Source organism: Phyllobates terribilis, unplaced genomic scaffold (assembly GCF_046119375.1).
Source record: "Phyllobates terribilis strain yellow unplaced genomic scaffold, ASM4611937v1 Scaffold_291__1_contigs__length_2406647, whole genome shotgun sequence".
Classification (NCBI taxonomy): domain Eukaryota; kingdom Metazoa; phylum Chordata; class Amphibia; order Anura; family Dendrobatidae; genus Phyllobates; species Phyllobates terribilis.
The window spans coordinates 1,440,742-1,456,027 of NW_027363051.1; the positions used below are offsets into that span (position 1 = coordinate 1,440,742).

Consider the following 15,286-nt stretch of genomic DNA (forward strand, 5'->3'; position numbering starts at 1 on the left):
CACATCTACAAGATGTCACCGACCACGACTGATGGATCCTGTAACTAAGACTCCGATCATATCTACAAGACGTCCACGACCGATGGATCCTGTAACTAAGGCTCCGATCACATCTACAAGACGTCACCGACCACGAGCGATGGATCCTGTAACTAAGGACTCGATCACATCTACAAGACGTCACCGACCACGACCGATGGATCCTGTAACTAAGGCTCCGATCACATCTACAAGACGTCACCGACCACGACCGATGGATCCTGTAACTAAGGCTCCGCTCACATCTACAAGACGTCACCAACCACGACCGATGGATCCTGTAACTAAGGCTCCGATCACATCTACAAGACGTCACCGACCACGACCGATGGATCCTGTAACTAAGGCTCCGATCACATCTACAAGACGTCACCGACCACGAGCGATGGATCTTGTAACTAAGGCTCCGATCACATCTACAAGACGTCACCGACCACGAGCGATGGATCCTGTAACTAAGGCTCCGATCACATCTACAAGACGTCACCGACCACGACCGATGGATCCTGTAACTAAGGCTCTGATCACATTTACAAGACGTCACCAACCACGAGCGATGGATCCTGTAACTAAGGCTCCGATCACATCTACAAGACGTCACCGACCACGACCGATGGATCCTGTAACTAAGGCTCCGCTCACATCTACAAGACGTCACCAACCACGACCGATGGATCCTGTAACTAAGGCTCCGATCACATCTACAAGACGTCACCGACCACGACCGATGGATCCTGTAACTAAGGCTCCGATCACATCTACAAGACGTCACCGACCACGAGCGATGGATCTTGTAACTAAGGCTCCGATCACATCTACAAGACGTCACCGACCACGAGCGATGGATCCTGTAACTAAGGCTCCGATCACATCTACAAGACGTCACCGACCACGACCGATGGATCCTGTAACTAAGGCTCTGATCACATCTACAAGACGTCACCAACCACGAGCGATGGATCCTGTAACTAAGGCTCCGATCACATCTACAAGACGTCACCGACCACGAGCGATGGATCCTGTAACTAAGGCTCTGATCACATCTACAAGACGTCACCAACCACGAGCGATGGATCCTGTAACTAAGGCTCCGATCACATCTACAAGACGTCACCGACCACGAGCGATGGATCCTGTAACTAAGGCTCCGATCACATCTACAAGACGTCACCGACCACGAGCGATGGATCCTGTAACTAAGGACCCGATCACATCTACAAGACGTCACCGACCGCGACCGATGGATCCTGTAACTAAGGCTCCGATCACATCTACAAGACGTCACCGACCACGAGCGATGGATCCTGTAACTAAGGCTCCGATCACATCTACAAGACGTCACCGACCACGAGCGATGGATCCTGTAACTAAGGACCCGATCACATCTACAAGACGTCACCGACCGCGACCGATGGATCCTGTAACTAAGGCTCCGATCACATCTACAAGACGTCATCGACCACTGATGGATCCGGTCTCTCGGCCTCTGGTCTCCCCCTGGAATCCCCTCAGTGCTGACGTCACACAGATCCTGTTCTGTCTCCAGGAATATAATCTGCGGGGAATGTTCTCTGCTCTGTATATAATGTCTCCTGGGCGCAGGTCTCTGTATAATGGCTGATAACAGAGAGAACAGAGATCCAGGAGAAGTATGAAGAGTCTGCTGTACTGAGGGGGAGGAGCTGTGGTGACGTCATCATTATCACAGGTCCTTCACCACTTCTCTCCTGAGTTCCGCCCCCTGATCACATGGCGGTGATGTCACCACAGGTCCTCCAGCTCTCAGTGCAGATCTCCGTCCTGGTTGTGTGCAGCTCTTGCTCTCTGTTATCAGCCGGCAGGACGAGATCCCTCCAGCCGATCCTGTGTTCATCCCTCCTTCTCCTGAATGACCCCGAGGATGGACGAGGACGAGACCACCAGAAGATTATTACACTTCACCCTGGAGATCATCTCCCTGCTGAGCGGAGAGGTAACTCCTCTACATTTCTATCAGCTTTATTGTGTTATGTAACAAGTCCGACATCAGGTTTTGCTATCTGATCTGAGAGCAGCATGATGTGGGGGCAGAGACCCTGATTCCAGCGATCGGTCGCTTACTGGGCTGCTCGCTGCAGTTCTGATGAAATCCCTGTTTTTTTCTGCTGTAGCTCTAGTAGTGCTCTGAGCTCTGTATAGCTCCACCCACAGCCCTGATTGGCCGCTCTCTGTACACTGTGCATAGGCAGAAAGCTGCCAGTCAGTGGCAATAACTTACTGACAGATTCCATTTAACCTCCTCATGCCATTCACCGTACATGCAGCACCTGATGCAAGCAATCCAGAGTATTAGATCAGCGATCCGGGCAGGAAAAGTTGATGTCCCGTCCAGAGACAAGGTAAACAACAACAAAGAAAGGAAAAATTATTAATTAAATACACATATTTACATAAAAATAAATAAAGTACACTTTTGGTATCGCTGTGTCCAGAACGACCCGATCTATAAAACTGTCCCACTAGTTAACCCCTTCAGTGAACACGGTAAAAAAAAAAAAAAAAAAGAAGCACAAAACAATGCTTTATCACCATAGCGCCAAACAAAAAATGTAATAACACGCGATCAAAAAGGCGAATGTAAATAAAAATGGTACCGCTGAAAACACCATCTTGTCCCGCAAAAAAACAAGCCGCCATCCAGCTCCATCAGCTTAAAAATAAAAAAGTTATAGCTCTCAGAATAAAGCGATGAAAAAAAAAATTGTTTTCTATAAAATAGCTTTTATTGTGTAAAAGCGCAAAAACATCGAAAAATGATATTAATGTGGTACCGCTGTAAACGTACTGACCTGAAGAATAAAGCTGCCTTATCAATTTTACCACACGCGGAACAGAATGAAAAAAAAACATAAAAAAAAATTCTGGAAGTTCTGTTTTTTGTTTATTCTGCCTCCCAAAAATTGGAATAGAAAGTGATCAAAAAATGTCACGTGCCTGAAAATGGCACCAATAAAAACGTCAACTCGTCCCGCAAAAAACAAGCTGTCACATGACTCTGTCGGCCAAAATATGGAAAAATTATAGCTCTCAAAATATGGCGATGCAAAAACTAGATTTTAAAAAAAAAAAAATGCGTCTTTCAGTGTGTGACAGCTGTCAATCATAAAAACCCGATATCATTCTGGTATCACTGTAATCGCACCAACCCGAAGAATAAAGCCGTCTAATCACTTATACCGCATGAGGGACGGCGTAAAAAATAAACTCTATGGTTAGGGTTGTGATGGGGTTAGGGCTGGGTTTGGGGTTAGGGTTGTGATGGGGTTGGGATTTTTTTCAAAAGTAAAAAAAAAAAGATGACGATATGGCGACTAGTGTTGAGCGCTCGCTACCTGAGTTTGCATCGGGTGCTCGGGTATGCACCGAGTATAGCGGGTGCTCGTGTCTCCGCCCCATATGCATTGTGGCCAAAAAAACCTCGCGGGGATTGCCTGCCATGCACGAGCGATCCCCGCATGTTTTTTTTTGGGTGTCTAATAACCATGAAACATGCGAGCGGGGACTCGAGCACCCGCGATACATGGTGCATACCCGAGTACCTGATGGAAAATCATGTAGCGAGCACTAATGACAACTTATTCAATATGATGACCTAATATTATCAAATTCTGTGTCGTACCTCTGGGTTCAAAATGTTCACTATACCCCTTAATAAAATCCTTGAGGGGTCTAGTTTCCAAAATGGTGTCACTTGTGGGGGGTTTCCAGTGTTAAGGCACATCAGGGGCTCTCTAAACGCAACATGGCATCGCTAATTATTCAAGCAAATTTTACAATCAAAAAGTCAAATGGCGCTCCTTCTCTTCCGAGCCCTGCCGTGCGCCCAAACAGTGGTTTTTCCTCACATATGGGGTATCTGCGTGCTCAGGGGAAATTGCACAACAAATTTTGGGGTCCATTTTTTCCTGTTACCCCTGCGAAAAAAAAAAAATTGGGTCTAAAGTAACATTTTTGTGAAAAAAGTTAAATGTTAATTTTTTTCTTCCACATTCCAAAAATTCCTGTGAAGCACCTGAAGGGTTAATAAAGTTCTTGAATGTGGTTTTGAGCACCTTGAGGGGTGCAGTTTTTAGAATGGTGTCACTTTTGGGTATTTTCTGTCATAAAGGCCCCTCAAAGTCACTTCAAATGTGATGTGGTCCCTAAAAAAATGATTTTGTAAATTTTGTTGTAAAAATGAGAAATCGCTGATCAACTTTTAACCCTTATAGCTCCCTAACAAAAAAATTTGGGTTCCAAAATTGTGCTGATGTAAAGTAGACATGTGGGAAATGTTATTTATTAACTATTTGTGTGACATATCGCTCTGATTTAAGGGCATGAAAATTCAAATTTTGAAAATTGCAACATTTTCCAAATTTTCGCCAAATTTCCCTTTTTTTCACAAATAAACGCAAGTGATATCGAAGAAATTTTACCACAATCATAAAGTACAATATGTCACAAAAAAACAGTCTCAGAATCAGGGGGATCCGTTGAAGCGTTCCAGAGTAATTACCTCATAAAGTGACAGTGGTCAGAATTGTAAAAATTGGCCTGGTCATTAACGTGCAAACCACCCTGGGGGTAAACGGGTTAATATTAATGATATAACTTAATATTCAGAAGAATTAAAGGGGTATTCCCATCTCCAAGATCCTATCCCTATAGGATACCGGATATATAGTGTGTTTCATATAAATGCTGTGTTTTTTTGTGTAAACTGTGCATTTTATATAAATGGTGAGACCTGCTGACAGGCAGCACAAAAAGGGTTAATCTTCCTCTAACAGGCTTGATCATGTGAGCCAGCTCTGTTTAATATGCAGAAGCTTCTGGAAAAACGCCTCTGGGCAGTCAGCCAATGACTGCAGCTCTAACAGTCACATGAGAGTGGGAGGAGTTAAATCCTGTGAGGTAGTTAAGGATTGAAGAGGCAGTTGGTGGTCAGACATTTTGAGAAGAGGAAGCCATTTTGTAGGTGAAGGAGTTACCTACCTTCTCCCTGACTGCTGCGCTTAAAAAGGGGACAGACACAATAAGGGGAGCTGATAGTCTTCATATTAGGAAGAATTACCTCAGGGCAGAAACAGAGCACAGCGCTGAGGAAGAAATATTCAGATCTGATGAAACCAGAGGTTTCCAGGATCTGCCTGTCTGCAGGTGCACAACAATATTCAACCATGAGTGTCATCCTGTACCTCAGCTCCCTACCGCTTGTGAATAAGGCTATGTGCCCACGATGCAGAAATGAAGCAGAAATTTTCCTGACCATTTCTGCATCTCCTTGTCAGAAAAATGCATGCGGATTGTGCATGCATTTTTCCTGCAGAATACATGCGGATTCACATGCGTTCCCCCATGCGTTTCTGCATGTGCATTGACAAGCGCTTTCCAGGCGATTTTAGCATCACTTGGAAAGTGCTTGACAACTAGGCATGGATTTATATAGTGTGAACCAAGAGAGTGGTAAAAATAAAAAATAAATGTATACTTTACCCTCCGATGGCCCCCGGTGTCCCGCTCATTCCGTTCTCCCTCGCCGGCCACTTTGAATTGAAAGACCTGCCGACATCAGCGTCACGTGACCCGTCACATGACTCTGACGTCAGCGCAGGTCCTTCAACTCACTGCAAAGTGCCGAGAACCAAGCAGGAGCGCTGCGCGGGCCGACAGAAGGTAAATATACATTTATTTTTTATTTTATCCTTTTTTTTACAGATTTTTTAATGGTACCTGGGTGCGGATGAGACTCTCCTCTCCTCCACACCCGGGTACCATCCGCACATTAGAACGCGCCAATTACGCAAGTACAGATGCAGTCTTGCGGAATTGGCGCGTTCTAATGCAAGTCAATGGCGGCGAAAACGCAGCGTTTCCGCAAAATTAATGGACATGCTGCGGATTTTTGAGCGCAGCATTTACGCTGCGGAAAAATCCGCATCATGGGCACAGCACATGCGGATTTCAATTGGGGAACATTGCTGCCCTTCTACCATGCGTTTTTAATGCGTTTCCGCAACGTTTACGCAGCTGCAAAAACGCAGCTTAAACGCATTAAAAACGCATCGTGTGAACTCAGCCTGAGTATCATCCTGTAGCTCAGCTCCCTACCGTTTGTGAATAAGGCTATGTGCCCACGATGCAGAAATGAAGCAGAAATTTTCCTGACCATTTCTGCATCTCCTTGCGAGAAAAATTCATGCAGATTCTATGTGCGTTTTTGATGCGTTTTTGATGCGTTTTTGACGCTTTTTTGATGCGTTTTGTAAACGTTTTTTAAGCGTTTTTGAAGCCAAATAAAGTTAGTGGGAAAAAAAAAAGGCCAATAATGTAATTTCCTAGTCAAACCCCTATTCACCATTTTGGAAGTATTCAGGATGCCACAAGAACTGCAGCCCCTGTAATTAATATAAAAAATATATATACACATACATACTTTATGCAGATATGTACGCGTGTGTATACATGGGCACAACCCCCCCCCCACACACACACTCACACTCCTCACCCAGTATCCAATTACGGCTCTTTCACAGGTCAGAATCTCCGGTACGAATGGTGATGACTTTTTCCACACATACCGGAAACACACACAGACCCATTTCAATGTATGCTTGGTCACGCATACGCTGTACAATAATCTTATATTTCAATGTATTTAAAAAAAAAATGGGTGGGTTCACGTGTATTTTTAATAACCAGCAGAGGGAAAGCAGACTGCTGAGGGCTGATATAGTCTGGGAAGTAGCCAAGGATCATGGCCCCTTCCCTTGCTATTAATATCAGGCCGCAGCAGTTAGCTTAGCCTTTACTGTCCATTCTACAGGGGGACCCAAAAAAAAAAAATGACATAGTGTCCTCCTATAAATTGGAGCCAGCAAAGGCTAGGCGGACAGCTGCGACCTGATATTAATAGCCTAGAAAGGGGCCAAGGTTATAGGCCCCCTCCCAGGCTATAATATCAGCCCTCAACCGCCCCAGATTTGGCGCATCATATTTGTGCGCCAAATCTGACGCTTAGCCTCGCTCTTCCACGCTACCCTCGTGCAGTGGCAGGGGGTAATAGTAGTGGGGTTCATGTCAGCGCCAGCTGCCATAAAGCCCAGGTTAGTAATGAGGGGCGTCTATAAGACACCCCCATTACTAACCTACAAAGAGTTAAAAAGAAAAAACACACACTACACCCAGAAAATAATTATTTATTCGAAATAAAACACAATTTTATTTAATTATTAATTTACTAAAAAAAAATAATTACCTGTCCATGTTCCTGCGATGATCTCCCAATTAAATTTAAATTAATAAAAAAAAAATAGGTTGCCAAAAGAAATATATGGGGGCATACAAAAAATAAAAAATGTATAGGGGCAAAAATATAAACCTATGGGGGCCAAAAATAACATATGGGGCAGTTTTACGGACACATTAGGGCAATTTTAACAGCAGGATCAGGCTGATGGGAACTACTGCTCCCATTGAGCTGATCCTGCTGCCACTAGTGGACGGGGGACAGACATAGGCCGATGGGAGTAGTAGTGTCACATAGACCTATGTCTGCCTGCACGCAGACACCCGCTGACAACCGCAGACACCGCACAGAGTCCATGCTGACACCGCGCAGGTTTCCAGCGCAGACACCCGCAGACACCAATCATGACCGGGACATTCAGGTCCATCTTGTACCACCCTAGGTGCTCAGCCATGATCCAGGAAGACAGGAATGGTATGGGATTCTCGTCTTCCTGGATTTATGGGATGGCTGGAACGCCCCCGCATGAGGTCACTTCCCATTTGCTGCAGTCTTGTGTTCCAAAATCGCAGCAAATGCGCTTTAATTCTGCAAGTAGTTTTACATATTTGCAGATTTGAAGCGTTCCAATGCAAGTCAATGGCGGCGAAAACGCAGCGCTTCTGCAAAATAATTGGTGGTGCTGCGTTTTTTTTCCCCATGAAAAACGGAAGCGGAAATTTGAGCAGCATGTGCAGAGCACACGCGGATTATCATTGGGGGACATGGCGGGCCTTCTACCAAGCGTTTTTGATGCGTTTCTTCAGTGTTTTTGCTGCTGCAGAAACGCTTCATAAACGCATCGTGGGCACACAGCCTAAGAATTTGACCCATTATCCCCAGTAAAGAGACTTCTGTTTAAGTTCTTTAGGCTTCTTTATGACTGGGGCTCGGGTGCACAGACTACTACCACCATCATCACCCTCTACCTGGAGGCATTTACTGGAAAAATATTATATTGTGGAGTTTAATTTGAGAAGAGAGGACTCTTCTCCTGACAGAAAACTGTCCACAGCGAGATACATTGTATACTGCGAGGAGTGCAGCCCCCTGCCATACACCACATGAGATTACCACACTTGTGCACACTTAAAGGGGTCCTCCCATCTCCAAGATCCTATCCCAATATGTAGTAGGTGTAATAATAGTAATATTAGAAAAATGCCTCTAACTAGGAATGTGGTATAGTATTTTTGATTCGCCACTTACCTCATGTGCAGAGCATCGCAGGACCTTAGGTATCCATGGTTACGTCCACTGATAAAATCACAGTTAGTTGGCTAGCTGCTAGTGGTCATAACCATGGATACCTAAGGTCCTGCGATGCTCTGCACATGGGGTAAGAGAGCTAGCCAACCAAAAATACTATACTACATTTCTAATTGAAGGTATTTGCTAATATTATTATTATTATTACACCTACTCCATATTGGGATGGGATCTTGGAGATGGGAGGACCCCTTTAACTGACAAAAAAACCTAAAGAAATGAACTGGAATATAAATGAGTGTACATGCAGCACGCAAGAGCGTGTTCACACATGGCCCAAATAGGGTCACCGTGTAATTCTGATCAAAATTAAAGTCAAACTAATAAGAATTGAAAAATTGGCCTAATCAGAAAGGTGAAAACAGTCTCGTGGGTGAAAGTGTTAATAGGAACCTGTAATTAGGTTTTGGGTTAGAAAGCCACAACTATTTCATTATCTCTCTGGGGTTTTGTGTTTTACCACTTTTCTCCATACACAGGATTACACAATAGTGAGGAAGACACCGGGGGAGGGTGTGACTCCCATCATCCATCTCCAGGAGTCAGGAGGGCAGAGCCCGGACCCCATCACACAGCCTCCCCCGCACCCCCCGATACATGAGAGGAAGAAGAAGAAGATCCTAGAGCTCAGCAACAAGATGATTGAGCTGCTGAGCGGAGAGGTGACTGCTGGGACATTATACAGGACAGCACTGGAGGATTCTGGGTGATGACCGGAGAGGTGACTGCTGGGACATTATACAGGACAGCACTGGAGGATTCTGGGTGATGACCTGAGAGGTGACTGCTGGGACATTATACAGGACAGCACTGGAGGATTCTGGGGGATGACCGGAGAGGTGACTGCTGGGACATTATACAGGACAGCACTGAAGGATTCTGGGTGATGAGCGGAGAGGTGACTGCTGGGACATTATACAGGATGGCACTGGAGGATTCTGGGAGATGACCGAAGAGGTGACTGCTGGGACATTATACAGGACAGCACTGAAGGATTCTGGGTGATGAGCGGAGAGGTGACTGCTGGGACATTATACAGGACAGCACTGGAGGATTCTGGGTGATGACCGGAGAGGTGACTGCTGGGACATTATACAGGACAGCACTGGAGGATTCTGGGTGATGAGCGGAGAGGTGACTGCTGGGACATTATACAGGACAGCACTGGAGGATTCTGGGTGATGAGCGGAGAGGTGACTGCTGGGACATTATACTGGACAGCACTGGAGGATTCTGGGTGATGACGGTGTCGTTGTTGTCAGGTTCCTATAAGGTGTCAGGACGTCGCTGTCTATCTCTCCATGGAGGAGTGGGAGTATCTAGAAGGACACCAGGATCGGTACCAGGAGGTGATGATGGAGGAGCTCCGGCCTCTGACATCACCAGGTGAGAGGAGACTCTTGTTGGCTCCGGGGGATGTGATGACGTCTCTCGGCCTCGTCCTATAATAGATGATTTTTCTCCAGACTTGCTCTGGTTTTCTCTACATTTTCTCACAGCTTTCATTCCCTGATTCTTCTCTTCTGATCTGTGAGGCCCGGTTTCTCCGCTGTCGTCTTCATCAGTCTTGAGTCTTCGTCCTCGGCGGCTTCTTTCAGAATCTTTCACCTTCCTTAGAGCATCGGTCACATTTTGTCTGCAGATTTCCCAATGGAATTTTTCATAAAGTCCCACATTCAATATAACAGCGGATCGTCCTTTGCTTTCCTTATGAGGAGGTCAGAGTTCTCGTTAAGTTCTTTCAGAGCTCGTTGCTCTGATATCATTAGATTATGATATTTCTGTCCTTGAAATTTTGTGTTCCTTTTTAATGTAAGTAGTTCATCTTCAATCATTTCCTAGAAAACATCCAAGACTGGTGGACGAGACTTGACCGGATAGTAATAGAGATTTTTTTTATAACAAACGATTGAAAGTAACTGTCCGTTGTGTTGAATCGCTGGAGTTTTATGATCAAGAAGTGAACCCAGTTCATCAAAAGTTCCAGTTCTATTGGGAACATTATCATGAGAAACTTCTTGTAACGAGTTCTCCATGTTCTCATTCTGTTCATTGACCATGAAATGACAACGCAAAGTGAAAGTTCTCACAAACTTATTCACATCTAATAAAGTTCTATGAACGTCAAACTCAATTGTCGGGGAGAAGGTTAAGCCTTTGGATAGAACTGTAACTTCAGCCTCTGTTAATTACTCTCACTAAAGAGATGAAGCGTTTTCTTCAAAGGCCTAAAAATATATCTTTATTATTAACAAATAAAAAAAAAACATATAGAGGAATACCATATGTATTCATATACAAATACAATATATACAAAAAGTGAGGTACAAGTTCAGGAAGAACAATGGTGGTATACCTGGATATAGCACTTGGTGTACTGCACTGCTACATCTAAGGCCCAGACCAAAGGTGAAATTATCTTATTAAGTAAATACGAAATATGGGTCCAATTATATGTTAGAGAGTATACTAATGCGTAAAGGTCCATAGCATACATCACATAAGTAATATATAATATCAGTTATTTATATCATTATAATGAAAAAGTTTCTCACTAGAGAAACACTATCACAAGTAAGCATTATACCTCATAGACATAAAGGATATAGTAATAAACATATAAAGTGATAGGTTCAGTCAGTATGCTGGGCAAAGGTGATACAAATAAGCATCAACAGACCAAGTGCAATAGGACACAATAGATAGACATAATGGTAATGTTACCAGCAGTGCAGGAAACCAGGGACCCAACCAGCAAAGGCTAAACAGACAGCTGCTGGCTGATATTAATAGCCAGGGAATTGGATATTGTCCCCCTCCCAGTGCAAGAACACCAGCACTCAGCTGCCCAAGAATTGGCGCATCCATAAGATGCACCATTTCTGGCGCCTAGCCTCGGCTCTTTCCACTTGCCCTGGTGCGGTGACGAGTGGGGTAATACTATTGGGGTTGATGTTAGCTTTGTAATGTTTGCTGACATCGAGCCCAGGGGTTAGTAATGGAGAGGCATCTATAAGGCACCTCCATTACTAACCCCGTAAGTTTAGTTAAAAAAGCACACACAGAGCAAAGTCCTTTAATTGAAATGAACACTCCCAGACCCTCTTTTACCCTTTATAAAGATCAAATTAAAATACAAAATAATCCTCACCTGTCCGCAGATAATCCTTATGTGATGCTGTCCAACAAAAATCCCCAGCCATGCTACATCTGGATTGTTTGATGTGACCGCTCAGCAAGCCAGTAGCGTGAGAATGCTCCTGCAGTGTCTAGCGCTGATCTGACTAAGGTCACCGGAGTTCATAGCCGATGAGCTCTGGTCACCTTACAGACGTCACTGCTCGCTGCACTGACCAGTGTGTCCTGGCTGGCGTGCTGAGCCATCGCTCAACACACCATACAGATGTAGCAGAGCTGGAGTTCGTCACGGGACATCATCAGTATGGATTATCTGCCGACAGTTGAGGATGACTTTGTTTTTTTTTATTTTTCTTTGGATAATTTTAAATGGGTAAAAGGGTCGGGAAGTGTTTTGTTCAAATAAAGGACTTTGCTCTGTGTGTGTGTTTTTTACTTAAACTGATGGAGGTTAGTGATGTGGGTGTCTTGTAGACGCCTCTCCATTACTAACCCTGGGCTTGAGATCAGCTGACATTGCAAAGCTGACATCAACCCCAATATTATTACCCCATTTGCCACTGCACCAGGGAAAGTGGGAAGAGCCGAGGCTAATGGATGCGCCATTTTTTGGGCGGCTGCAGGCTGATGTTATTAGTTTGGGAGGGGGTACAATATGCATGGCCCCTTCCTAGGCTATTAATACCAGCCTGCAGCTGTCTGCCTAGCCTTTTCTGGTTATTAAAAATAGAAGGGGCCCCCACATCATTTTTTTGGGAGGGGGTCACCCCTTGTTAATAACCAGTAAAGGCTACGCAGATGTTAATATTAATCCCCTGGGAAGATCTATGTATATTAATGTTTATTACCCGCTTCCCAGACTATAAGCATCAGCTGTCCGCTTTCCCCCTTTGCTTTTTTTACTTTAAATTCTTTAATTATTAGCTAAATCCATGTACAGCAGCTCCACACGCCCTGCACTGATGATATATCGCACTGACTCATTTCTATCTTTCTAGATCTATAAAAAATGTTTTATTAGTTAGAAAATTACCCTGAAATGTCAGAGAATGACCGTCTGTAAAAGCTGATGTTATAAACGCGTTTGATACGGATGTCATACAGATGCGAGACAGGTGAGAGAAGTCGCATCGTACTCGCAAGAAAATCATCCTACTGTTCAGGAAGATCCGACCAATTTTATTTCAGCCGATGAGTGCGATCCCTTAAATGCGACATGTTAGTAACGGCTGATTGACGTTAAACTGGCCATAGATATAAGTATTGGGGAGCAGGACTGCAGACTTAAAATGCAAAAGGGGAGAAAGGAGGAAACTTAAAATTGGTTTTGTAAATTTTGTTTGAAAAATAAGAAATTGCTGATTAAACTTTTACCAAAAAAAATAAATAGGATGTGAAGTAGACATGTGGTAAATGTTAGTTATACCATACACAATAGTTAATACATATCTGGTTAAAAGGCAGAAAAATTAAAAGTCCAACATTTTTTTTGTAAAATTTTCGATATTTTCATAAATAAACGCAAAAAAAAAAAGCCAAATCCTAAATTTACCACTAACATGAAGCACAATGTGTCACGAAAAAACAGTTTCAGAATCAGCGGGATCCGTTGAAGCTCCAGAGTTATTACCTCCATAAAGTGACAGAGGTCAGAACTGTAAAACATTGGCCCAGTCAGGAAGGTGAAAACAGACTGGGGAGTGACGGGGTTAAAGGGATGTTTGTTCAGAAGAATATGTATTATGGAGCTTTTCTGTGGAGTCTGACCAGACAATCTCTCCTTGGCTCCCCGTGTGCATCAGTAAGCGCCCATGACCCCGGTGCCTGCTCTCTAGTTGTCCTTTCTACACATTGATAGGTACTAACCGCTGCGTACCGGGTGCTCCCCACAACACCGTCCTTCCGGGTTCTGTGACTTCATCCGTCAGCCGTACATGTGCCCTTTTTTCCTCCTTCAGAGACAAACGCAGATCTTTTTGCGCACTTGCTGCCTATTTTAGTGTTTATATCGAGGCGGATGTTGAGAGTTATCTCCATTTAAAGAAGAATAAGAAAGCGGTAACCCGTCTTTTAATAGAACGGAAGGTTCTCTCCTCTTAGTGATCCCAGAGGATCCTGTCCAGGAGGGAGGCCATGTCCTCATGGTGACATCATGAGATCTCAAAATACAATCACTGGTAAATGGTCACCGTCCTTCCCCCAATCTCCATACAGTGAATTAGGAGAGAAGAAACCGATGGATGGAAATGTGGAGCTTTCTCCAGCTCCTCTGTGGTTCCATCCCTGGAAACAAAACTTGGAGAAGTTGTGTTTCTTAGTACGGCTGCTCCATCTGACTGACGAGGGTCTTCTCTGTCCCTCTCCTCAGGGTCCTCATCCTCCGAGTGCAGAGCAGAGAGCATTAGGCTTTGGCCTCGCTGATTATCACTTCATACTTGAGGTCCACAATGTGCTGGGTCCTCGGTACCGGTGGTGAGGACCACAACAATGTAATTTATTCCCTGATACATAAACATAGAATTACTAGTTCTGAGAGACGAGTCTCATATATAGACAGATACACGGCAGGTCATGTATTCAGTCTGTGTGTGTCTCCCCAGATGGATCCAGGAGGAGAAATCCACCAGAGAGATGTCCCCGTCCTCTGTATCCCCAGGACTGTCCGGAGGAGAATCACAACATCCCAGAGGATCATCAGGTAGATGACACTGAAGTCCCCACAACATCGGACCATGAAGTGATGGGACCTGAGCTCATCTTACATTTTTATTTTTAGGGTGAAGATCTGGTTGATATTAAGGTTGAGGTTATACATGGAGCACAAGAGGCGATCGCAATATGGGCCGATCAGCAGGGTGAGGAGGGAGACTGTCATGTCTGTTCTGTGGTCACCTACTACTACTCCTATAATTTCATCATAACATGTGTGGTAGATCGCTCACACGGAGGTAGACACAGGTACACTGTTTCTTTAAAAACTTCTCGTTGGTTTATTAAAATGCAGCATAAACCAACACTGAGTCCATAAAAGAAATCACGGCCCTTTGGCCAAAAAGTTCTCGTTGGTTTATTAAAATTCAGCATAAACCAACACTGAGTCCATAAAAGAAATCACGGCCCTTTGGCCAAAACAGGAAACAAAGCAAAATGGTAACACAAAAGCACAGTCTTTGTGATAGCAGGGATCCACCTGCTGAGAGTTCAGCAACTCCACTTGGTTCAAGAAAAACAAACACAAGATCCTCTCTGGAGCTAGCTTCTCCAGACACTGAACACTGAATGCCTCAGTAGGACTTGTATTTAAATCAAAGACCACACTCTGAGATGGAGATATGGTGAATGACCTCCCACCCTTCACAATGATCATTCACAAAAAACACTCCCTTTTAACATGGAAGTTTAACCTCTTTAAGCAAATAACATGTTGGAGCAAATTTCATGGTTTCAATTCACAGAAGCTAATAGCCTCCATGAAATATATCTTCCCTCTATCACTTTACCAGTGACTTTGCCACACATGACACAATCTAT

The 15,286-nt window shown here is 44.2% G+C and overlaps 1 protein-coding gene across 1 annotated transcript; it reads left to right on the forward strand.

Annotated features, from left to right (window-relative positions):
- Positions 1–1,793: 1,793 nt before the first annotated feature.
- On the forward strand, positions 1,794–14,531 carry LOC141220400 (gastrula zinc finger protein XlCGF66.1-like). Its single transcript, XM_073666327.1, has 4 exons — positions 1,794–2,011; positions 9,097–9,279; positions 9,880–10,003; positions 14,356–14,531. The coding sequence occupies exons 1-4, from the start codon at positions 1,928–1,930 to the stop codon at positions 14,529–14,531; spliced, it is 567 nt and encodes a 188-aa protein (XP_073522428.1). The 5' UTR covers positions 1,794–1,927.
- The last annotated feature ends 755 nt before the right edge of the window (positions 14,532–15,286 follow it).